The sequence below is a fragment of the Lissotriton vulgaris genome, chromosome 1_1, assembly GCF_964263255.1.
Source record: "Lissotriton vulgaris chromosome 1_1, aLisVul1.2, whole genome shotgun sequence".
NCBI classification, from domain to species: Eukaryota; Metazoa; Chordata; class Amphibia; order Caudata; family Salamandridae; genus Lissotriton; species Lissotriton vulgaris.
This window is the reverse complement of record NC_141685.1, coordinates 1,707,170,420-1,707,196,896: the sequence shown is the minus strand read 5'-3', so window position 1 is coordinate 1,707,196,896 and position 26,477 is coordinate 1,707,170,420. Positions and strand designations below refer to the sequence as shown.

The window sequence follows — 26,477 nt, the reverse complement described above, 5'->3', positions numbered from 1 at the left end:
CTCTTCAACGTCTACATGAGCCCCCTCGCGGCCATCGTACGCAAACACAACCTCAGCATAATCTCCTACGCCGACGACACCCAGCTGATCCTCTCCCTGACCAACGACCCCGCCTCCGCCAGAGCCAACCTGAACGAAGGGATGAAAGAGGTAGCCGAGTGGATGACGACCAGCCGCCTGAAACTGAACTCTGACAAGACGGAGGTCCTCATCCTGGGCTCTTCCCCCTCCGCCTGGGACGACTCCTGGTGGCCTCCCGCCCTGGGCACCGCACCCAAACCGACAGACCATGCACGCAACCTGGGCTTCATCCTGGACTCCTCCCTCTCCATGACCAGGCAAGTCAACAACGTCTCCTCGGCGTGCTTCAACATCCTACGCATGCTACGGAAGATCTTCCGGTGGATCCCCACCGAGACCAGGAAGACCGTCACCCAGGCCCTCGTCACCAGCCGACTGGACTACGGCAACGCCCTCTACGCCGGTACCACCGCCAAGCTCCAGAAGAGACTCCAGCGGATCCAGAACACCTCAGCCAGACTCATCCTCGACATCCCACGAACCAGCCACATCACCGGACATCTGAGAGACCTTCACTGGCTCCCCGTCAACAAAAGAATCACCTTCCGCCTCCTCACCCACGCACACAAAGCCCTACACGACCAAGGCCCGAGCTACCTCAACAGCCGGATCAACTTCTACGCTCCCAAACGCCACCTCCGATCAGCCAACCACGCCCTCGCCGCCGTCCCCCGCATCCGAAGAGCGACAACAGGAGGAAGGTCCTTCTCCTACCTGGCCGCCAGGACCTGGAACTCCCTCCCGACCGACCTGCGCCTGACCCAAGACCACCTCTCCTTCAGGAAGAAGCTGAAGACCTGGCTGTTCGAGCAGTAGCGCCCCCCCCCCCCCCCCACCCCCCAGCGCCTTGAGACCCTACGGGTATGTAGCGCACTCTATAAGTGTCACTGATTGATTGATTGACAACGAGTTCCCTAGCACCATAATGGCTTAACTGAATCATAGGATGTTTGTTATCAATCATTTCAGAATAATAAACCTGCACCGATTCCGGTCTCCGATGTATTACTCCATGCATTCAGGGGTCCCTTCTAGAGGGGACCCCTACACCAAACCAATCACTGGTAGGTTCCTGACTGGCGAACACCAGCCTGCCACCACAAGACAGGGTTTGGACCCCTAGGGTGGGTACCTGCGCGACCTGGAGCCAGAAAAAGCTTTTTTGGGCTCAGGTGTTCACCCCTCTCTCAGGTCAGGAAGAGCCATCTGCAGCAGGGGAGCTTCAAAGGCCTTGCCGCCATTACAACATGATTCCCCAGGCTCCCCTGCTATCAGGAGCAGGCCCCCTTCCTGTCTCACCCATTTTTCAGCAGGAAGACAGGCGGGACAAATTAGAACAGCCCAGAAAGTGTTCCCCCCTCTACCAAGCCCATGCTTCAGTGCGCACCATCTTACAGATTCATGGTTCCAGGATTGTGCCCACTGCCCCATGTGGGGTTGGCACATTACGGGTGGCTGCTACTGCGAACCCCCTAAAAATGTCCCCTAAATACAGTACTTGGGGGGCAGCCCTGAACCCAGAAGTTAGTTCTTGACGACCTAAGAAGATTGGAATCCCGAAGACGTTACCGCCGTGAAGACTCCAGACCAAACTGACTTGGCCCCAGCCATACTGGCCTGCCTGCAGCTCAGAAATAAACAGCCGCTCAAAAAAGGATTAGGACCTCCAGAGTTGATGAGGACTGGCCCACCACTTCAATAAAGACTTTAGACTCTCGAGGATAGCAAAGACCAAAAACAGGAAGAAGCACGTCAACACAATTGAGACCCGGGTAATTATGTATAGCCAAGCAACAATGTCTCAATCAGTAATCATTAGGTAAGACAGGTACAATAGAGAAACAAATCAATTTGGGAGAAAGTAAAAAGGGAGACCACAACAATAGGTTAAAAAACATTTTTTGATCTATATTTAATGCAAGTAGTTATATTAGCACTACATTACTATATATGCAGAGGTAACCGAATTGTAGGTGTGCACATTAGTGCTCGTGAAAAGGTGAACGGCGCAGTGACAAGACAAGGTGAAGAATCAGCGTAAAAAGGAGCAGAATACAAATTAGTTGAAGGTCACAAAAATAGTCAGCAGATAATTTTTCAGAGAAAGATTCCTGTTTAAGGAGACCACAATAACGCCAACAATTACCCTGGAGGGTCAACGGCATTTTGACCTGCACAATTTTAGGTCATCAAGAGGACAGGGTTACATGGATATGGTAAGTGCTGGGATGGTTGCGCGGAGCCTGTATGATAAAAGCAAATCAAGTCAAAGGAATCCGGGCTTGGTCACGTAGGACACTAGAAGTTCATGTAGCTCACAGGGAATGCGTGCGTTAGGGAAAAAGCTTCAGTCGCTTATGGGTGCAAAACAAGAATCAGAGATGTGTGGAGACTCGGGACATCAGCTGCTGTGGAACAAATCAGTCAGTAAAGGAATGACGTCTGTCAATCTAGGGACCAGGAATGAATCACAGGAGGGGGTACCCAGCAAGCGTCTGGGTCCACAGGGCGAGTGAAAAGCAAAGTATGCCTTGTAAACGGTCACGGTATGCTGGGAAAGTGGCACTGTCCACTGAAGATCCAGCCCCTGCTGGTCCAAGAAAGCCTGCTCAAGGACTTCTCTGCACCAGTTGTTCACAACCTGTGTCTCGAGGGTCCATCCCACCTGAAGTGGTCCCCCAGCGGTTCTGACCTCCAAACCATTGAGGGGTGTCACTGCAAAGGTTCTGTGTCAACACCTGCAGTTTCTTCATGACGACCAGACCAGTAAGCCGATTCCAGGTGCGTCCTGGTGACCCAAACCCAAGGTGTTCTGACATTCGGTGACATCTCTACTTACCTGCCCAGCTGTTGGTTTCTCCCGGGAGACTTCCTGGACCGAGCCTGCAGCTGAAATGCAAAGACAACAACCCCTATAGGACTGCATTGGGCCACAAACACATGGGAGCCATTTGCCCTGTCCGATTGAAAAATAGTCACATTCTAAGTTGATTGGTTTGAAACATTGATAAAAGCTGGGGTAGGATATATGTCAAACTGTAAAACTTTGCAGTCGGAAGTTTTTATGACCAAAGTGATGAATGAGATAATCTATTTAAGTGAGTCCTTACAACACTGTGCCTTCGACTCCAACCATCCCTTAGACAACTTTGACAGTGATTTCACCTTGTAGCATCAATAGATAGCAACATTTTGATAGTAAAGCCTTCCATAATATTATGCTCAGCTTCACCATTCCTATTGTTGGCACTTCGACTGACAGGAGCAGCCCAAGAGCTCTAGACCAGACTTTGTGGAATGTCTTTTATTGGAAATGAGAAAATCTGAAGATCACATGGCTTTTTGGAGGGTCTTAAACACCAATTTATTTATTAGTTATTTTAAAGTGGGTTGTTCCAAGGAGTAACTTCATATGCAGTACCAAGGAATGGGTGGGTAGTATCAACACAGTATGTGCATTTTCAGTGTAACATGTGTTTTCTAGGTAATGGTGTTGGCAGTTTTCTTTATGCACATAAAAGACATTGATTTATACCTTAAATCAAAGAACCAAACAGACAACTACCAAAGAGGCTCAAATTAAGCAGAATGTGTTTTTGGTATGACAACAGCAGAGAAAGGTTTTCAGCCTCCCTTACCAAGCGCACCAGTTCCATACACTCTGGCAGATTTCAGAGCTCTCTCGGCTTTAGTGTACTTTGCAGCAGCAACCATCTTCATTGACTTTGTAATTTTCTGAGTGCTTTTGATGGACTTCAAGCGTCTTGTAACTATAGCATGAATGGAAAAGGGCAATGTTTAGGGTGCTCATGGAACAAAAACACAGAATCAAGAAAATAGACAATGCTCTAAAAAATACAAACTGAAAGATTTGGTGGGTACAATAGCAGAAATCATCCCATAACAGGAGCATAATGAAGGTTCTGGACATGGCAGAAACTGCCAATCCTAACTGCAGATGTATTACCTGGCCATTCCTCGATAAATGTTCACAGCATTTCGAATGTTAAAATGAGAATACTTACTTTCCTTCAAGGTTGCCATATTTCTTACTTGGCCCCTGAAAAACAAGGGAGATATTTTAGCAATAATACGAATTTTTCGGGCGTGGAAGAAAATGTCGGAAAACGTGTAAACGTCAGTGTTAAAGTGCTATGGTTAATCTAGCTGGCAAACACAGATGCTGGGTTTAAATGAGCTATTTGCTTAAACTCACAGCAAATTTTAATTCACATGATTTTGAGTGCAATTGTACAATCACCCTTTCGTTAAACTGAACAAAAGTATCCTTTTGTGAATGTATGCATGTTAGACTGAATTTCAGGCATACATGGCAATCAGCTTAATAGTACCTATTCATACACAGCACAATACAAACTGAATTGTTTCTTGAATGGTATCCAACTCAACTGAGATTGCTTTATCGACCACTGAAAGAATAAAATATTAAGCCAAACCAGCCACGGCATGGATTTCTATCTCATCGTTCTCTGCAGAGGAGTCTATAGCAACAAGAAGCCCTCGTCCTTACACTCAGGGATGTTAGACCTATTATCAGGCCCTCTTCATCACATACTACAAAATAACATTTAATAAATTAGGACAGGGTGCGGAGAACGATTCCTGGATGTAGAAAGTGAGAGGTGGGTTCCCAGACGTTCTAAGAGGGATTATGATTGTGGAGGCAGGCTGGGAGGTAATGTTTTCTCACTGAAGGCATGGAAAGGCTTTTCTTCCTCTTCATGCAGGACAAGGGGTCGGAGGGGCTTACATCAGCACAACGGGGCAAGAGAAGGGACCATAGGGGAGAGGGGTATGGTATTTCCCTAATGTGGAACAAAGCAAACGCTTTCTCATTGAGATTGTGACAGAGCCAGAGCGTCTACATCGTAGACAAGACTAAGAACACTGGAAGTGTCATTCAGGGGATACATAACTACTACTAGAACAACAGGGGGTAGGTTTTATATTCGAAACAATGGAATGGTGTCTCTACTCGATTAGTGTCTTTTTCAATCGAAAAAAGAAAAAAAATGTTTCCCACACGCGAGGCAAATGGGGAGGATTTCAGCTAGCCATTATCAGGGGAGTCTTGCTATCCGTGTGTAGCAATCTGTGTCCCCATTCCCTATATCCCTGAGCTGTGAAAATTGCTTTCTTTGTGTGTGTGTGGGTATAAGGGAATTTAACAGGTTGTTGTCGGCTGAGTTGCTAAGCTGGATTTGATGGAGATTAAGTGATTTTGAATGATTGTCCCTGTATATATATATATATATATATATATATATATATATATATATATAGTTCTTTTTTGTGTGACGTGTGCAGCATCCTGTGTCCCGATTTACTGTATGGCTGAACTGGTATCTGGCATGCTTAGGGAGAATGATGCCACAGCAGAAAACAAGTGGCCCTACAAGTAACGTGTTTTAGCTGCATGAAAGTATGTTATCTGAGAATCCAAATCATTTAAATAACAAATGGTCAATATAAACATTAAGAAAATATTTGCCATTAAAGTTTGAAATGGAGTGCAAGTTAAAGTTTGCAACTCAAGAGTAGTCACCAAACCACAGTAGTGTAGCAGAATTCAGGAAAACCTTCAATGAAACTTAAGCAATGGTACAGAGAATTACTTAGTGGTTATAAAAGGAGGGGGGGGGACGTTGGTCTGCAGCTGTCATTCCTATGAGATTACATTCACTATAACATGAAGAGGAGTGCGTTTCTTTACTGGGGATATTAACATTTTCTTTACTACGGTCAAAGGGCATAATTGTCCTCACTGGGGACATAGGAGGTGGTGGTTTTTCATTCAGTTGGGGTGGAGGGGGACACAATGTAACCTTTTAACTGGGATTATGACGCGACGCTGATCCTCCCTGTGGACAGCACAGGAGAGGGAACGAACTCAAGTGACGCCCTTAACTGAGATTATGCTCCAACGCTGATCCTCCGTGTTGACAGCAGATCTGTACTTTCTTAAAGCCAAAGTCAGTTCTCACAAAATGTTCGTTTGCATGACACATTTTGCAGTTGCAAACATGTGAAGTGTTCTTGGTCACTGGCGTAATTTGCCAGGGTCGACTCTCGCTGACCTATCCGCCTGTTGAGCTTTCGAGGAGGGCACTGGCAGTTTATTTTGAAAGATTTTTCTATTCAGACGAATTGTAGTTTTCGAAAGGGTGGTGAAGGTTTGAAGGAAGAGTTGCACTGATTCCAAACTATGGGAGGCACTTATCCAGTTCGCGTGGTATCCTCTATATGAGGGTGACCTGAAACAAGGGCTTTTTAGCTGACATGGCCATCTTCCGGTAATGACCAGGGCATTACATGAAGGTGACCGATCAACGAAGAAAGGGGCATTAACAAAACGCGCATCCTACTGCGCATCCCGATGTGGAATCATAGCCTTCTATAATCACTATTCATATACAACCAACAGAGTGTTTTAATGAAGTGTCCCGCGGTTTGCGCTTGCGGTACTGCAGCTCTCCTGACAAAAAAGAGCGCTTTGCTGCGTATTCCAGCCCTCGAATACCGTGCCTTTCATCCCACCTTACTCAAGTTCACAACAAACAACCAAAAAAACAGACACATTACCATTGCGGCTGCAAAACCAAGAAACTGGCCCGAGAGAACATGGTGACTCCGATCAAGGTCAGGTTTCGCCGACAGCGCATGCGCCGAAAGAGATCGGAAGCCGGGTGCCGGAAGTAGAGAGAGAAGAAAGACTAGACCGGGTTGAGTTTAGAGACATAAAACAATTGTAAAGATCATGAGTGAGAGCAAAGAGAGACTAGAACTGTAGGCGCGAGAAAGGTGTAACGCGTGTCTAGAGACGATATTGGTAATGCATGTGCTATGTAAATGTAATACATCAAAAAAGGGAGCCACAACGATAGAGGACTAGTAATTTAACGCCAACATACTTTATAAAACAGTAAACCACAGGGCTCTGAAACTGATGAGTAGCGTACCCAGTTTATAGTTTGCATTATAGGGCAGATAATAAACTGCGGCAAAAACAATGATAATAAGCAGGGGATCCCACACGTTCGTAAATGCTGTTTTCGCATTAAAGCGTACGGCGAGCGAAACCTATTCAATCTCATGTTTTACGAATATGTTCTTTATTTCTATGGTTGTACGTCACTCTCTGTCATCTCCGAATGTTCGAGGACTACATAAGTGACGTCACCGCTGTCATCTGTCAGTTGCTGTTTCCGCACTGCGAGTGACTGCGTCCTTTCCGCTGGCTCCCTGTGGGCCCTTTTACTTAGTTAATAAAAAGTAGCTTTTATACCTAAATGGTGTTTCTGTGTCTAACTCACACACAACAGCTGCTAGGCATAGTTGGTTCAATAGCTCTCACTAGGGCTGTATTGACAGAGTGTTGCACCCCTGCACCCTGTGCCTCTACGGGGTCCTGCTCCATGCCTACTTTTGTATAAGTAATTATGAGGTGTAGGGAGTGCTTTCGAAACCCTTCTAGGCAAAGCCTAACGAGCCTATGCACATATTATCCTAATCCAGCCCCAGCAGGAATTATACTGAGGGACTACTACTGTCTCCTTGGCAGTTCAACATATGTGATAGAAGCCATGACCCCATAACAATCAACATCGATGTACATGGAAAACAAATCAAAAATATGAAAGTTCCTTCTAAAGAGTAAAGACTTTCGGTAACGTCTTTCTCTGATTTTTTTAATCAAGCGATAGTACATTATATTTAAAACTACAATATTACTTGTTTATTCGCGAAGCATTTAAACAAAATCCTATAATGGTATACAATTGTAAAACAATATAATTTCACTGCATTTTAATTCTTTTAAGGTACGAAGTTTGTTAATGAAACGTGAAGTCAATGTAAAATTCTTCGATTCAAAGATGGCCGCTCTATTCAATGTCTAACGCGAAGGCTTCAATTGTGTAGTCCTTTCTCTATGGTAATAGTTAAACCTACTGTGAGCGTTCGGAAGTATTTTCTGGCTTCCTGTTTTCCGACTATTGTTGTGTTGTCTTCGTGTCTAAATCTCTTTCTTCGCTTGATCTGTGCTTATCCCGATTTGCACCATGGGGAAGGCTGATTTTCTCAGCCCGAAGGCCATTGCCAACCGTATCAAGTCTAAAGGGCTCCAGAAGTTGCGCTGGTACTGCCAAATGTGCCAGAAGCAGTGCAGAGACGAGGTAGGTGGCTGGGATGATGCTGGCAAGCGGGGAGGAGTGGGCATCTGTTGTTAGAGCTCTATAAATTCATATGTGAAACTTGGTATACAATAAAGTGGTGTAGGTATTGAATACTCTTCGTTATATAGTAGAACTGTCCGGCTTTCCGGGTCTATCCTTGAATGTTCCGTGAGACTTGTAGTCGCGAAGTTTATAACCTGAAACAAGCATTGGAAATGCAATAGGTCTCGCAGCATTAGAGTTAGTGCTTTTAGAATTGTTTATGGGTTTTTTTTGTAAATCTTTATCAATGCTAAAGAATTACAAATAAAAAAAGCCATAAACAATTCTAAAAGCTGTAACTCAAATGCTCTGAGACCTATTGCACTGTGTGAGGGTGAGGGGTTGAGGGTGAGTGAGGGTGAGGGTGTGTGAGGGTGAGTGAGGGTGTGTGAGGGTGAGTGAGGGTGAGTGAGGAGTTGAGGGTGATTGAGGGGTTGAGGGTGAGTGAGGGTGAGTGAGGGTGAAGGTGAGTGAGGGTGAGTGTGAGTTAGGGTGAGGGTTTGCGGGTGGGTGACGGTGAGGGTGAGGGTTTGAGGGTGAGTGAGGATGAGTGAGTGTGAGTGAGGGGTTGAGGGTGAGTGAGAGTGAGGGTGAGTGAGGCGTTGAGGGTGAGTGAGTGAGGGTGAGGGGTTGAGGGTGAGGGGTTGAGGGTGAGGGGTTGAGGGTGAGGGATTGAGGGTGAGGGGTTGAGGATGAGGTGTTGAGGGTGAGTGAGGTTGAGGGTGGTTGAGTGAGAGTGAGGGTGAGTGAGGTGTTGAGGGTGAGGTGTTGAGGGTGAGTGAGTGAGGGTGAGGGGTTGATGGTGAGTGAGGGTGAGTGAGTGTGAGGTGTTGAGGGTGAGTGAGGTTGAGTGAGAGTGAGGGTGAGTGAGGGGTTGAGGGTGAGGCGTTGAGGGTGAGGCGTTGAGGGTGATTGAGGGTGAGGGTGAGTGAGGGTGAGGTGTTGAGGGTGAGTGAGGATGAGTGAGAGTGAGTGAGAGTGAGTGAGAGTGAGGGTGAGTGAGGGTGAGTGAGGGTGAGTGAGGGTGAGTGAGGGTGAGTGAGAGTGAGTGAGAGTGAGGGGTTGAGGGTGAGGCGTTGAGGGTGAGTGAGTGAGGGTGAGGTATTGAGGGTGAGGTATTGAGGGTGAGGTGTTGAGGGTGAGGTGTTGAGGGTGAGGGGTTGAGGATGAGGTGTTGAGGGTGAGTGAGGTTGAGGGTGGTTGAGTGAGGATGAGTGAGAGTGAGGGTGAGTGACGTGTTGAGGGTGAGGTGTTGAGGGTGAGTGAGTGAGGGTGAGGGGTTGAGGGTGAGTGAGGGTGAGTGAGGGTGAGGGTGAGTGAGTGTGAGTGAGGGTGAGGGGTTGAGGGTGAGTGAGGGTGGGTGAGGGGTTGAGGGTGAGTGAGGGTGAGTGAGGGGGAGTGAGGGGGAGTGAGGGTGAGTCAGGGTGAGGGGTTGAGGGTGAGTGAGGGTCAGGGTGGGTGAGTGAGGGTGAGGGGTTGAGGGTGAGTGAGGGTGAGGGTGAGGGATTGAGGGTGAGGGGTTGAGGGTGAAGAGGACCAAATGGCTCAATACCACAGAAAGTAAATTAGGCCTTGGCTAGCATTTCATTTTATGTTCGGACATTCCCTCATTCTTTCTAAATTCTCTTTAAAGTTTCTTGAGCGAAAAGTATTAGAAAAATAAGCTATGCCATTTAGAAAGATTTACAACATTGAATATAATGTACAGATTGACAGGCCATAAAAATTCTTCTCTTTCCTCCAGTATTTTGATGTTTTTTTTTTTACTTTTTGTAAACAATGCTTTACAGAAAAGATTTGCAAAGCCAACTGCTCTGATCTCACATTAGACGGGCGAGACTCATTGGCTTGCCCAGTGTTTCTTTCTTTTTCCGTGGCTGAAGATGACCACCGCTCCACCACGTGAAGCAGTGTACAGATTTTGAAAATGAATGCGTGGACTCGTTCTAGACCGAAGCCAACACATGCGTGGGGTTCGCCTCTGGTGCACCTTGCAGTTCCGTGTAATTCGCTTGGGCGCCTAGCATGGAGTGGTTCACTCGGTTTGAAGTGTAAAACAGTTTTGAAAAAAAAGGGTGGCCCGCTGCTTACTTAACGTGCGCTGTAGTGGTGAGGCCTGGCGGTTGGTGGACGGGCCTGTTTATATTGGAGCTCGCTGGCTCGTGATCCCGTGGAATTGTTTACCCTTTCTCTGCTGCTGCATCAGCGCTTCCGTGTACTAGGATGCGTGGTGCGTAAGGAGCGAGTTGGCAACGCGCATTTAGTAAGTGATGTCAGGCCCCTGGTAGCCCGTGAGAAATCCGATCTGGATGGCATTGTATCGAAGGAAGGGATGTTCTTTAAACTGCCGATCCGCGCGCGAGACTGTCTAGAATGGATGCATTAAAGCCCCTGAGTTTGTGACAATAATAGAATTGTATTGCTACATATAATACGGCAGCATCTCTTGGCAACCTTCACTTTCAAACCCAGGAGTTTGGCTTCCTAGGCGCTAGCAGTTCCACCTGTGCATGTTCTTGCGAAGTATTGAAATGTAACCGAAAGGCCGCGTGGTCATGACGTGTTTCAGTTTCTAAGGCTGAAAAAGGCAAACCAGCACTGCTGCAGCTTAACCGTTTTAATGCACCGTACTTTCAAACGTGAGCTTCCACTAGAATATCTTGAAAAATATAATACTGCAACAACTTTAATACATTTTTACTTTCCCTCTTAGCATTTTTTTTATTGTTTTTTAAATTCTCGCTTACCGTCTATCTGAACTTACAAGACCACTTAGTACTGCGCAGAGATGCACATTTCAACCCCCTGTAGTTTTTTAAAACTTCAGATAGTTAATAACACGTTATAGTTAAAATGAATCACAGACGGAGCGCGTCTTTTCGTTTCTATTTTCCAGTGGTCAGACATTCTCTTAAGAGGATAAATGTTGATCTTGGAAGCACTTGAGGGGGGAGGAGAAATGCGACGCGACATGGCAGGCAGGGGAGGGGGCGGAGCGGGGGTGTGGGAGGAGTGCGGGAACAGACAGAGTAGGAGGAGGAGAGTAGGGGAGGCACGGCCTAGCGGCCGTGCATGTTCTTGCGAAGTATTGAAATGTAACCGAAAGGCCGCGTGGTCATGACGTGTTTCAGTTTCTAAGGCTGAAAAAGGCAAACCAGCACTGCTGCAGCTTAACCGTTTTAATGCACCGTACTTTCAAACGTGAGCTTCCACTAGAATATCTTGAAAAATATAATACTGCAACAACTTTAATACATTTTTACTTTCCCTCTTAGCATTTTTTTTATTGTTTTTTTAATTCTCGCTTACCGTCTATCTGAACTTACAAGACCACTTAGTTAAAATGAATCACAGACGGAGCGCGTCTTTTCGTTTCTATTTTCCAGTGGTCAGACATTCTCTTAAGAGGATAAATGTTGATCTTGGAAGCACTTGAGGGGGGAGGAGAAATGCGACGCGACATGGCAGGCAGGGGAGGGGGCGGAGCGGGGGTGTGGGAGGAGTGCGGGAACAGACAGAGTAGGAGGAGGAGAGTAGGGGAGGCACGGCCTAGCGGCCGTGCATGTTCTTGCGAAGTATTGAAATGTAACCGAAAGGCCGCGTGGTCATGACGTGTTTCAGTTTCTAAGGCTGAAAAAGGCAAACCAGCACTGCTGCAGCTTAACCGTTTTAATGCACCGTACTTTCAAACGTGAGCTTCCACTAGAATATCTTGAAAAATATAATACTGCAACAACTTTAATACATTTTTACTTTCCCTCTTAGCATTTTTTTTATTGTTTTTTTAATTCTCGCTTACCGTCTATCTGAACTTACAAGACCACTTAGTTAAAATGAATCACAGACGGAGCGCGTCTTTTCGTTTGTATTTTCCAGTGGTCAGACATTCTCTTAAGAGGATAAATGTTGATCTTCGAAGCACTTGAGGGGGGAGGAGAAATGCGACGCGACGCGACATGGCAGGCAGGGGAGGGGGCGGAGCGGGGGTGTGGGAGGAGTGCGGGAACAGACAGAGTAGGAGGAGGAGAGTAGGGGAGGCACGGCCTAGCGGCCGTGCAATCAAGAAGTGAGGGGGCGGGAGAGTAGGCAAGGCAGGCGGCTGGGGGCATGTGCACGCGCTTTTAAGCTCAATGCGCATGCGCATTGAGCTTAAAAGTCACGGGCACTGCAAGGAATCGCCACGATTCCTTGCAAGTTAGATAAAGTGTGGATGAGCCCCCATAGTCTCGCTTGCTCGATGCGCATCGACAGGCGAGACCTAAAAAGGCTCTTCAGGTCCTCCAAAACGAAATCTTTCACTCGGTGAGCTACTCATGCTTGGACCCAAAACACGTGAGAGCTCTGTAGTTTACAATGATGGGGGCATTTGAAGTGAGACTGCTACTACCATTCCAACTTTCGTTTGGAACAGTATGGATACTTTACAGGCTTCCATAACCTTGGTGTAAACAAGAAGTGTTTCAGCAAAACCTAAACTGGATACACATGTAACAGCATGTCGAATATTTTAAATACTAGAGCGAAAGATGATACGGTTTTGATTTAGCATTTGTTTTCGAAGCATTACACAGCCATGTTCTTGGTTTCTTTAAATTTGGACGCGATGTTGTCCGTCTCATCTATATGTAACTTGTTATGGGATATGAGCAGATTTTTAGCATTTTGTAACTTGGTGCGGTAATTGTTTTTTATGATAACGCTCTGATCTGCATTTTGTGGCAATGCTGTGACCAAGGCTCATGTCTGCACTTGTTCTGTTGTGTTTTATGACGTCCAGGGTTATTTTTGTACTTGGGTTATTGTTTACTCGCAATGAACAGGGTCAGAACTGTCTGTGCCTTAATTATTGTGAGTTTGCGATGATTGAGTTCGGGTTTGCATTCAGCCTTACGTGGTTTTATGATGCCTCATAATTGATTTGCACTTGTAATGATGAATAATCCAGGTAGAATAATTAAAGTAGTCTTTATTGTAAGACAAGCAGATACATCTTATCTCTCCAGCTTCTCCCTTCAACTGACTCCCAGCCACACCATTCTGGAATCCTGCTTTAGAGCATCATCCAGTTACCATGCACCCGGATAGATGCACTTGACCCAGAATACCACAGCACTTTATTTGTTGTAGGATTGCAGTGACCATGCTGAAGTCTGCACTTGGTGTGGTGTGTTTTTTTTATGGCCAAGGTCAAGTCTGTACTCTCTTTGTTAAGAGTTCTTAGTCAATTTGGTGGGACCAAGTTGAGCCTTCCCCTTGTTTCAGTGTTGGTTTATGAGACTTTGTTCCTATTCTAACTTGGTTCTGTGTCTGTATGGGTCACCTATACTGATCCGGTTCCCATGTAACCCTTTTTTCCTACTAAGTCATCTGTGACTCGCCCAGGCCTCTCCTCTCCTCCCAGCTAGCACTTATCTCTCTCTCTCTCTCTCTCTCTTTCTCTCTTCTCTCTCTCTCTCCCTGGGTCTAGTTTTGGTGTTGTCTGTGGAGGCTCGGTAACACTACTTGTTCTTGGGGTTGACATACTAGAGGGACAGAACAATTTTCAGTGTAAACCCCAGTATGTCCATTCTGTTTGGCAAAATCTGAAAACACCCTATGCATAATTTATCTCCCCAGTAAACGAGTCGTACATGCAGACTTGCTCCGAGCCATACTCACATTTTTTATTTAGGCTCCCGATGCAGCAATGCAAAAATGCTACATAAAGACAACTATGGCACAATGGAATGCCCAGTGTAAGCATAACCATACATTGCCGGCTCTATAAACAAATTCATACTGCTATTTTAAATGTTCGGCGTGCATTTTGTATTCTTTTTGTCTCTAGACACACTTTGGGTCGCCGGTGTAATGGGGCATTCGGCAGGAAGAAAGCAAATATTTATGCAAGGTTGTGGAGATGGTCTCATGAGTTACCTGTGTCGAAGTTTGATCGACCGGACTGATTGTAGAAGGCAAGATTGGCAAAGAGAGGTGTAGACATGCTGTATTGTAATTTTTTATGTCACACATGAGGCCACATGTGAATCAACATGGTTATTTTGATTGCATAGGTAGCATCAGTGGTGCACAGAGCATTTGTGTACTGACAAGAAGGTGAAATACCCTGGGGTAACACTACAAAAAAAATGACATGCAAACTCTGGTGCATTCCCTAGCATTGTCTTGTAGCCTGTCTGTATCAAAAACAAATTAGCATTGGTTGTTCTCCAATATGGACTGTCCTGCTCAGCAAACTGGCACATGTATCCTCTGAACGGAAACAACCCCAGCCATGTTTAAGTTGAGCTGATGATCATTAATGGTATTCATTATCAATCCATATAGAACAGTGATCAACAAACCCATACCTCGGTACACCCACACCACTGAGGGCAGCTCACTCGGACACCATAAATGTGAGGCTATAAATATGTGAATTGATCTTACTTTCGCTGTTAGTTTAGAGGTATTCTATACCATTGTTTTTAGGTGTCTGTGCCTTACAAAAGGGCTCCTGCACCAAACTAAATTAACTAGGCCACATCCCCATAAGGCAACATATTTACACTGAACTTTTAATATTCATAAGAAAAACTATTTCAGCGGAGGCGAGGTGGGTTGGTGTAGTTATTCAGTTCCAAAAATCTCTATTGTGTACTTTTTTTTTCAATATACTTTCTACAACTGAGGAACCAAGTGTACCATAATGACAAAATAGTCATGTCTTAGGACTCGGTAGTGGTAGGGATTTTAAAGTGTCTCACATCTAGAAGCATACATGGGCATTTTGATTTGTAAACTGGTTTGAGATAAAGTTTTACTTTATGAATAAATTGAAGACTTTAAAAAGAAAGTGGGACGTAGACTACCGAGATCTTGTCTTTCTGTATTAAAATAAGAATATTCTATAAATAGGTAGATAGGTATCTCATGGTGAGCAAGACCAGTTTGGTTGAAATAGTGATAAATGCACTCGGTGAATAAATGGAAGTAATCATCCCTTTTTCGAGTGCGGCATTCTTCATGTGTTGATATATATATATATATATATATATATATATATATTATTCCATGTGTGTGTGAATATCTTGTGCTGCAGGCAACGCAAGGAAAGGTCATACTCAGGATTTTTTTGATTCAGGAAAAGTATATATTTGACTCGACGCGTTTCGACACACAGCCGAGCCGTGAGTAGATCACTAGAGCACCATTTAATTGGAAAACACAGCGTCCCGCGTAATCGGGACACGCCTCAAACCAACTATTGAAATCGATTTCACATTTAGCAGAGTGATCTACTCACGGCTCGTCTAAAAAATATTCCTGACTTCGGAAGAAGTGGCTTTTGACCTGTATAGTTGTGCGTCCCACTAGCCGTATTAGTTACATTGAAGTGCTTTACACATGAATGTCCTGGCTCGAGCTTAGGCACCCAGATTTGTGTTGCTTAAGTCCTTTACTCACCCTGCCCTGAGGAGGCCAAGATTGTTCTGGAGGCCGAAACTCGACAGCGTTGACACATTATAAAAAGAGGAGTGAGATGAAAATTGTTGAATGTGTTTTGAAATTGTGTATATATGTGTATATTGTATGTTTGAAAATGGTGTGATAAAACAGGATGAAGTATCTCCCTGGATTACTATAATTAAAATATGTAATCATGTTTCCAATGGTATGTGATCGTTGCCTCTTTTAAGCACGATATTGAATTACAGGACATTGTCCCTATTATAGGAGAATTGGTAGTCCCCCTACTATAAAATATTATAGATATCGACCCTTCCTTTCCATTTTGTGTACTTACAAGTGTTGTGTTCCTTACCCAGTTAAAGGAGGGTAATTTGGGTAACCCCCCACAATTTTTTAACATACACCCATATCCAGCTGTCCATTCGTGCTACCCCCTCCCTCTCCTCCCTTGTGCTGTTTCCCCCTGCTTTTTTTTTTTTACCATATTGCACTTGAACACCAGCTGCTGTGAAACATGGCTTAAAACAAACAAACTCTGAAGCGCTCAAAGCTGACTGGTTTTTAATAATAGGTATTTCAAGCGGACCATGGATGTGCACAATTAAAGCTGACTTCAAAATTAGCCCTATAATTAGAGCCTCCGGAATATTAATTGTGTCCCTTTTTTAATGTTAAGTGAGTTGTTTGTTTCACTTTCGGCTGCCTCCTCCCGCACTCTGTACATCTCCCAACCACTATATTCATTTCATCCACGCTCTTTTAAGTGTTTGACAATCCCCGTTTAGGGAGGTCTTGCAAATTGGTCCCCACTATCCGGTCCCCATAGATGTGCTAAATCATACTATACCAATCACCATTTTGTGACCTTTCTACTTGCTCGGTCTGTAGCTTCGTGATCTCCGAAGCAGAGAAGACATTTTTTTTGAAGCCTGGTCCGCTTTTCACATGGGAATCAGTTGTTCCCTGGTTAAGACCCTGTTGCATTGAACCCTGCTACTCTTCTCCTATTCTAGGCTCTGGTGTTTAAGTAGTCTGTTATCTTCATTTATATGCATCACAGATTTTTTTTATTTTATTGTTCAATAAAGCCATATATCTTGGTACACATCATTTGTAAAATTGAGTTGGGAAACAACCTATCTTAAAATAAAGTTGACAACGTTCCATTCTCCTCTGTCCTAAATGTTTGAGCAGATAGGTTCTCTTTCTTATCTTACTTGAAAGTCTGAACTTATAAACATAAACATAGACCCTTAATCAATATCCCATTGAGGTGGGTGACAATAAACATCTGTTATTCAGCTCTGAGATACCCTTCTGGGTTAAAGTGCGCTTCACAAATACATAGGTTATGTTATATATAAGTATCCAAACCGTGCATTTTCCATACTGTGTGTCAAAATAATGTGTCCCCTCACAATGGATAAGCTCAGCTCATCTCAAGTCCTGGGCAAGTCGCTGCTAAAAAGTTGGTGCCTGTAGGATGCCATAGTACCTGAAAATACTACTGGTAGCTTCTCTTAGCTTAAATATGCTAGTAAAATTAATTTCCGATACTGTCATTTTCATATACTGGATGGACAGGAAAATGACGTGCCCCAACCCTTTATGCCATAGCCCGTCTTAAAAATTGCAGGTTTAGAAATGGCATACAGATGTTTGATTTGATATTTCAAAGCATTGAAGCTATACTTAAGCACTCTTAAAAGGTACTGAGGGAAATTCAACTCTTTGAAAAGTTTATGTGGCTTTTCAAGCGTTGAATTTCGTTTAGTACCTTGTCCAACAATATGTCAATAGTCTAGTTTACCACGAGACATTGAAGGCTGCAATCTAGAAGTCTAGAATTTTACAAATGAACTGTTATGTATATTCGGGCCACTGGAACTTTTTGCGCCATTGGATGACCAAATTATGCTGCGTTGTTGACAAAAGTATGTGTCAAGGAAAGGCAGATTATTCAGCACAATTCAGCACAATCTGTAGCAGCATTATTTTATTTTAACTTTTAATACCATTCAGGCAAAGGTGCTTCTCGTCAGTATACTATAACACCACAGTTCAGCAATCCGCAAATGAAAGCTGGCCTGTTAACATTTGAGGGATTTACCACTGCTCAGAAATACGGGAGGCGCTTTTTGCTGGATAACTTTTGCTCCGCTTGAGCTAGAAAACCTTTTTTGTGAAATTTGCAAATTATGCAACATATGCTGTAGAACGCAGCAAATAGACCACTTCTTGATTATGAAAACTCTGCAGCTGCAACATGACAGAGAGAACAAATTTCCCTTAACTACCACATGATTTTAGTACAATGATATTTCAGATAATTAATCCAATATTGGTGACAGAGGCTCATCAATGACTTGCATTCTTTCAAAAAATATATAATTTATTTAATTTTTGTAAATATAAATTCCATTGGTTTGCATCAATTAACATTCCTTTGTCAGTTCTACATACAATACAAAATTACCAATTTTTATAAAGACAAAACATTTTTTTAAATAGTGTAAACAGAGAAAAGCATAATAAAGTGCATATAAATCATGACTATATATAAGGTTGAATTACTTGAATTGATACATAGTTCATTAATCCCCTGGTAGAAAAAGAAAGTACCAACATCTACACACATTCAAAACAATCTCAACATTCTCACTCTAGCTACATACACTACCACACCATTTGAAACAACGAGGTAAAATCATGAATACAGGTCTCCAAGATCAATGTGAGACCCCGCACTTGGTTGACGCGCATTTCGGCGGCGCAAGGCCACCTTCTTCAGGACCACTTCCAATAAAACAACCCAAATATCCAGGGGATATAGAAGAGCAAGTATTGAAGATTCAGGAAAGATTCTAATCAGGTAATCCTATTATAGGATTAGGTATTCATATTGTGTATGTCTTCTGATTTACGATCCCTTTGTAGATTGTTGCTGAGATCTATTGAGATTTCTGTAATCACCTCTTGTGACACGATTCTTGACCTTTTTTTTAAATTATACAGCTCTATAAGATAATAGGTGTCCACAGAATCTTGTAAATCCAGCTTCTAATTAGTATTTTGTAGAGGTACGCCTGCCAAACCTGCTAAACTGTGACTACAAAATTTTCACACAAATAATAGCATGGAGATTGGTTTTGGTAATGCCAAATCTGATACACTCGGACCAAAAGGGGTTCATAAAAGGGAGGCAAATATCAGAAATCACCCACGAACTTTTTGCAGCAGTTGATATAGCAACTAGTGAAAAAATCCCCCTTACAATAGTAACATTTGATGCTCCCAAAGCATTTGACCGGGTCAATTGGTCCTTTCTAAATAGAGTTATTATCAAATATAACCTTGGTCTAAATTTTAGTCATTTGATAACAGAGACTTATAGAAACCCAAGAGCAAAGATCTTAATTAACGGGAGTCTCACCAATAACTTCGCGATACAAAGAGGAACAAGACAAGGGTGTCCGCTGTCTCCCCTGCTTTTTAATCTGTACATAGAACCTTTGGCAGACACAATAAGAAATAATGAATCAATAACTCCCTTTAAACATCAGGAGTGGGTCAAAAAGGTGGCGCTTTATGCGGACGACCTAATGCTCTTTACAGAAAACTATTTAAAAAAATGTTTTGTCTTTATAAAAATTGGTAATTTTGTATTGTATGTAGAACTGACAAAGGAATGTTAATTGATGCAAACTAATGGAATTTATATTTACAGAAATGAAATAAATTATATATTTTTTGAAAGAATGTAAGTTATTGATGAGCCTCTGTCACCAATATTTGATTATCTGAAATACCATTGTACTAAAATCATGTGGTAGTTAAGGGAAATGTGTTCTCTCTGTCATGTTGTTTCATTTCCCTCCTTCCCTGACTTGATAAAAGTCTTGAGGGGGGTCACATCATTTCTGCTATAAACTCTGCAGCTGCATAAATGCATGATCCGAAGGTCCAGTGTATAAAACAAAAATTGGCAAGGCACTAGTAAAAAGCCTTCATGTTTGTTCACTCTCTCTACCGTAGCAAGGACCTGCTGAGGTTCAGCTTCTCTAGAATTGATTACCTCTGATGCAACAGTGCATCCCCAATGGTAACTATTACTTTGAACCCTAGCATTGTACCACATGCTCTTATCACACCCGTTGTTCTACCTGTTCATAAATACTTTAATGTCTTTGCTCTTAATCTGCTTTTGTTTCAGACATCTGCAACAAGAGCTGCCAGTCGTAATCATCTAGTAAATGCTTTTATCCAGATGCAGCTTGTCAATGCATTCCTCAACTGCAGCACACTTCCTCTGAAACTTCTTTCCATTACTCATGAAGCCATCTGTAGATCAAAATATCTTGCTGACTCTCTGACAAGTGCCAAGACTACATTATGGAAAGAGAAACCTTGATGCAGTAATTTAATTAAAACTTTCCTCCCTTCTGAAACTCAGTGTGACCATGACATTATGATGACTCCCATCATATCATGACACCGTGATCACCTTTATGAATATCTGAACACCTTTCAAGGCCTGTACCTTAATGTCATATCCATCCCTAAGCATGCAGCTGAAATTTGGGATTTGTTGGATGATTTAAAACCTGATATTTGCCTCTTCACAGAGACCTGGCCGCATAAACAATCTACACCAGCGCTTGCAACTGCTCTCCCTGCAGAATACACAGTAGTCAGATTAGACAGAATAGGCAAGAGAGGAAGAGGTCTGGCTATAGCTACTCGTTTATCCAATCATATTAAAATCTTGGACACTGTTTCTATCTCTAGCATGGAGCTAATGGTATTGAGGCTGGAGCTTGCTCATGGCATAAGGTGGATGGTAACTGTAGCCTACCATCCCCCTGGGGAAAGTAAAAAGTCTGTTTGCACCTCATTATTGGAAAGTCTTTCCCCTGACACCTTGCAAGCAGATAATTTCCTACTTGTAAGAGATTTTAACCATCATTTAGATACCACTTCCAACCAGGACTCCGTATGTTTAACAGCAGTTGTGGAGTCCTTAGGCCTCTTCCCTAGAATACACAGCCCGACACATATAGCGGGACATACTCTAGACACCATTTTTACAAACATTCAGGATCTAATAGTAGAACCTCCATTGGCACTAAGCTGGGCTGACCATCTGGTACTTGGATTCTCTCCTTGGTTATTCCGAAACCAGTAAGCCAGCCCCAATACCGTAGGAGTTCCCATAGATCCTGGAGTTAAGTGACACCAGTAGCATTTAGCGTTGCGTACTCTACCCCGTCACTTAACAACTGTGCGGATAGTGACACAGCATTGGCAATAGTGGAGGCCTATATAATGGAGTCCCTTGACACCATCACCCCGCTTAGGGTAGTCACAATCTGGGAAAGGGCTGCTCCAGCCCCATGGTATTCAGAGAGCCTTAAGAAAGAAAAAGCTACATGTAGAATTAGTGAAAGGAAATGGAGGAAAACAAAGTTCGAGGGGGATAAATTGGCATATGAAACAGTACATAGAGGCTACGTAAATAATTGTAACATAGCCAGGAGATCGCATTTAGGTACGCAAATCTCCAAAGCAAAGAGCTCTTCTAAAGAATTATTTAAGATTATTAAAGAATTCACCAATCCCAGAGCTAATAATTTCTCCCTCCCGCCGACGCAAAGGCTATGTGACGACTTAGCCAATCATTTTAAACAAGATTGACAAAATCTATAACTTCTTTGGCTCAGAAGAGGCTCTCAGGGTGGTTGCACTGCCCCTGGATGATCCTCTCTTGCCCTACCTACAGTCTTTCTCAGATATCACCTCTGAGCAAGTACTGCCTTTGTTAGCGCACACAAAATCAGGCTCCCCGTCAGACCTGGCCCCTCCTTTTATTATTTCAGATCTCTCACCAGCCTTGTCTAACCCTATCATGGAAGTCTGTAAAATATCTTAGGCTACAGCTACGTTTCCTTTGAAGTGGAAAAAGGCTCAAATCAAGCAGACTGAAGAAAGCATCAGCCGACCCTTCAAATTTACAAAAAACAGGCCTATCGCTCTTCTGCCATGCTGTTAAAAAATTATGGAGACTCTGATTAATAAACAACTCTCGGACTATTTGGAACAAAATAACCTAATTGATCCTTCTCAGTCAGAATTTCATGCCTGTTATAGAGCTTAGTCCACATTGACCGAAGTAACAGACTCAATAAGGATGTTGTTGGACAAAGGAACTCCCACTATGTTAGTTCTTCCTGATCTGTCGGCAGCTTTCAACACCATCTCTCATAGAATCCATTTTGATAAGCTACAAGAGATTGTTGTCAGAGGAATGGCTTTAAAATAGCTGCAAAGCTTTGTGACCAACAGAACACAATGTGTCCAATTGGACACATTTATGTCACAAGCCGCGTTAGTGGACAAGGTGGTACCTCAGGGTTCCATCTTAAGTCCCACCTTGTTTAATATCTACGTGTCTTCCCTGGCCACCATCATTAGATCTTGTGGGTTCGATACTATCTTGTATGCGGACGACACGCAAGTGTTATTCCCCAAATAGAAGGATGCCACCCAGACGAGAGAAACATTTAAGAACTGTATGCTAAAAATAGCCACATGGATGAGCAAAAACTTCCTACAGCTCAACTCCAATGAAACGGAGATTCGACTGTTTGGGAAAGCAGAGGAGTTATGGACCTTTGACTGGTGGCCTGTAGAACTTGGGGAAGCCCCTACACCAAAAAAGTGGGCGAAGAATCTGGGCATTGAAATTGATGACAGACTCCATGGAGGAGCATGTAAAAACCATCTCGGGCACCTGCTTTGGTACGATGCATATGCTGGGAAAAATCTTCCCTTGGATTCCCCTTTCTGCCAGAAAAACTCTTATACAGGCGCTTCTAGTCAGTAGACTAGACAATGGTAATTCGCTATTGGTAGGGATCAGGGAAGATCTACTATCAAGGTTGCAAGTTGTCCAAAATACAGCAGCACGCTGAGCCCTCAACAAACCCGCTCGAACTTCTTCATCATCCCTTTTGCGTCAATTGCACTGGCTCCCTATTAGGAAAAGAGCAGTTTTTAGGCTCTTGTGTCTAATGTTTAAATCACTTCATGGGATGGGTCCTGCCTATCTAAGGAAGAAATTAGAACCATACATTCTCGTGCGCCAACTGAGATAGAGCAGTTGAAATCTGCTCTGCACTCGGAGAATCAGGAAAGCCAAAATGGGCGCCGTGCTTTCTCTCATCTAGTTGGAACTAACTGCCAGATGATATTCGAACCTGCCCCAATCTGGCACAGAAACTGCTTAAAACATGGCTGTTTTAATGATCTTTTCTTAATATGTTGTCTGCTACCCAGGCGCTGAGAGATCCCTCCTGGGGATGATTGGCTGCGCCCTACAAATAATAATAATAAATAATAAACAGAGCAAAAATTGCATTTTGTCTTGCTTATCCTCATGTGTCGGTGCCATCAATCCCAACCACCCACAGCTTTACAAAGAACAGCACATTTTACCTGTCTTTTCTACTATTAAGTTACTGAGATAACATCCACATAGCCCTAAAAACTGCATTGGTTGCCAAACGTGTTGTCAGTGTGTTGAGTGCATAAATCTTTGCTTACACCACAAACATTTCTACAGCCTCCTGCCTTACTGCATCTCCAGGGCTGGCCATGCCGGAGAGAAAAACATTTTATGGGGAGATCCTTACCTTTACGAGTATCCTTACCCTGAAAGTCTTCTCTCTCACTACCCCTTTATTGATCAGCATCTGAAGTTCATCCTGCAGTGCCTTTCCAAATTTCTTGCCAGCACCTCTTTAATTCCTTGATTCGTTTTCCCTTCTTCAGTTCAAGCACCACAGCATTCTCCATAGTTATTGCTTTCAGTGCTCTGATGAGGGATACAATTTGCAATAAAAAGCATAACAAAGGAGGTAAAATCTTATCCAGATGTGCATACAGATTGGTACTCCGCTTGCCTTATGCATCCTTGTGTGGAAAGATTCAATTTTGATTTTGTGTTTCTTTAAAGACAGCACCACATATTACCTAAATATTGGTCTGCTCTGTCTTATTCGTGATCACTATACTGAGTTAAATATTTTGTTTTGTTTAAGGGGAACTTTTTTAAACAGCCTTCTTTTCTTTATAGAATGGATTTAAATGTCATTGCATGTCTGAATCCCATCAGAGGCAGTTACTTCTTGCATCGGAAGACCCTCAGCAGTTCATGGACTATTTTTCAGAGTGAGTAATGCTGTGTGCAAAACAAGTGGAATGTTCATGCTAAGTAAACATAGGTTTGTAAAATTAAGCATCAAAGTATAGTTTCCTGTGAAATACGGTGTTTCGGGAATATGTGGTGTTACCAGTTCTACATTGTTTAAAACATCTCTGGAGATTTTGGGCTATGACCCTTACCCGACTACAGCATCAAAGTCTGGTGTAGAAATTTCAGGCAATCCATAGGAGACCCTGCTATTACTGTTACACAACCTGGAATTGTTTGTAGTACTCTGGTAATAACGGGAAATGATGAATGTGTATATTCCTTAATTTAGAGTCCTCAATTTTGATAATTTGAATGGTTCTCCGCTGATGAGACTCCGCCATGGTAGACATTTTTTTTGACAGCCTAACTATGGGTAATAGAGTGGGTTGGAAGTCACAAATACTTATAGTACAACGTAATTAAAGATAAACTATCTTTTAACCATTTTTCCGTTTCTAAAACCTCAATTTGTATTTTCCCCCGAGGGTAAAAGAGTGGACCAAAGGAAAAGCTGCAAAGCTTCTGGGATATCACTGACTCTATTATTTATCTCGATCTTGCCCCTGAATAGGCAAGTGTGTCTGACTATGAATTACAATCAGCCTGTTTGCCATATTTATGGATTTTTTTGAATCTCTGTATATTGTCAAATGCCCCTAGTGTGTTTTGCTGTTTAATCTGTTTCCTAACAGAAGCTGCTTACCTGGGATTTAAGGTTAAGAGGTATCTCTTATTGCTTTATTCCTTCCACAAAGCTGCCCGCTCCCCCTATATCTAAAAGAACCACTCTACTGACTTGCTCAGTGTATGGAGGGGTTTTGGCTAGCCTGTACAGTGGTCATCAACCAGAAGTAATACTTAAGAGGAGAATTGAACTTTCATTTCCTGCTTGAGATAGGGTTTGTAGAAAGTTAATGTTCAGTATGATTTGTTAAACAAAGTCATGCAAATTGTATTACAAGATCATCAATACTAAAACATATTCAAGCACAGCCTCTTATGATTACTAATGTAATACTTTGAAACATAAAGCATGATTCCTGATTATAGCCCCCCCAATAATTTATTAAGATATTAAGAAATAGATTTGTTAAACAAAGTCATGCAAATTGTATTACAAGATCATCACTACCAAAACATATTCAAGCACAGCCTCTTATGATTACTAATGTAATACTTTGAAACATAAAGCATGATTCCTGATTATAGCCCCCCCAATAATTTATTAAGAAATAACCAACCCCATATTTAATTATACTGAAAAATAATGGTCGATTCCAGTGTACTATAAGATGTCAGTCTGCACGCAACACAGAAGACCATCTGAAGCAGACAGTTAAAGACTCTTAGCATCCTGACATTTTTCATCTTTAGTCACAAAAACACAAAGTATTACAAATTGTATCCAAACCTTTAATTTAGGGATCATGCAAGCAGTAACAACTTTCCTGCTCCTCCCATTTCTAAATTCTGTAATAGTAGCATTCGTTTTCAGTGGACACAACTTGGTTCTAATGTATCCTACAATCGTGTATTGCCTTCACTATTGCTTACTTCTTGTAGTGTTGGAGTAAAAAAAGATTTCCACCCCCCCCCAAAAAAAAACCCAAACTATTAATTTTTCCCAATTAAGTACATTTTTAAATATTGCAAGCTAAGTAAAACAATAAACACACTTTTAATCTCCAAGGAATGAAGGCTAAACAAATTTGCAGTAGTGATTTTTAGGTCTCGCGCCTAGCGTTGCAGTGTGTAGCATTGCACGCGCAGCACTAGACCTCTTTCAAGGGGGTTTTGAAAGCTGACCACACGCTTGTGCGTGTGATCAGACTTTCGCGTGTTTAAAAAAAAAAAAAGGCACGCGATTGGGCAAAGGCAGGCGCATGTCCTGCCTTTGCAACGCCCATTCCCATCCGTGTCTAGCACGTGCAGCAGCGCGCGTTCGCCTCGCTCCCTCCCCCGCTCCTCTGTGGTGCGCGCACACCACTGGTTTTTGGTATTTCTGAAAGGAGGAGGACAGTGCTTATAGTGGGACGATAACAGGAGCCTTTGACATCTTTTTAGGGGTGCGTCGTGTGTGTTCTACTGCTCCCCCGAGCAGTGCTGGGTTGTAGGGCTGGGATGTGCCAGTACCTGGCGGACCCAGGAGTACTGAAATCAAGCGTGTGCGGCTTTCAGGGGGCATCCCTTCACCATGACCCGGTGCTTTGAGTGGAAGCCTTGTCCTGCAGTAGCCTTTTAACGTGCTAAGGCCCTGCCCACAAAATACTGTGCCAAATAGACAAACATCTGCACACTATGGGCAGACTGTGACATCACATTGTCTACAAATGTATGAATATATGCTTCTGCTATTCCAATGGTTAAGTTAAACAAAATAAATACCATTAAATGTCACTATGCAAACTATTTTTTAGCAGAGAAGTAAGTTTGGGTACATAGAAATAAAGTGA

The 26,477-nt window shown here is 43.1% G+C and overlaps 2 protein-coding genes across 3 annotated transcripts in view; one reads left to right on the top strand and one right to left on the bottom strand.

Annotated features, from left to right (window-relative positions):
* The window catches only part of ATP5F1C (ATP synthase F1 subunit gamma), a 46,339-nt gene extending 39,529 nt beyond the window's left edge, over positions 1 to 6,810 (bottom strand). The window contains exons 1-3 of one of the 2 annotated variants that reach the window (XM_086918962.1): positions 6,685 to 6,810; positions 4,107 to 4,141; positions 3,720 to 3,851 (exon numbers count right to left, since the gene is read on the bottom strand). In XM_086918962.1, the coding sequence (XP_086775088.1) occupies positions 3,720 to 3,851; positions 4,107 to 4,141; positions 6,685 to 6,764 (247 nt within the window). In that variant the 5' untranslated portion in view covers positions 6,765 to 6,810. The remainder of the gene's footprint in view (positions 1 to 3,719; positions 3,852 to 4,106; positions 4,142 to 6,684) is intronic. The other variant, XM_086918963.1, reaches the window with a different exon arrangement.
* A 1,218-nt stretch (positions 6,811 to 8,028) lies between these two features.
* KIN (Kin17 DNA and RNA binding protein) overlaps positions 8,029 to 26,477 on the top strand; it is a 149,793-nt gene continuing 131,344 nt past the window's right edge. The window contains exons 1-2 of the mRNA XM_086918961.1: positions 8,029 to 8,276; positions 23,905 to 23,999. Coding sequence (XP_086775087.1) covers positions 8,163 to 8,276; positions 23,905 to 23,999 — 209 coding nt within the window. The 5' untranslated portion in view covers positions 8,029 to 8,162. The remainder of the gene's footprint in view (positions 8,277 to 23,904; positions 24,000 to 26,477) is intronic.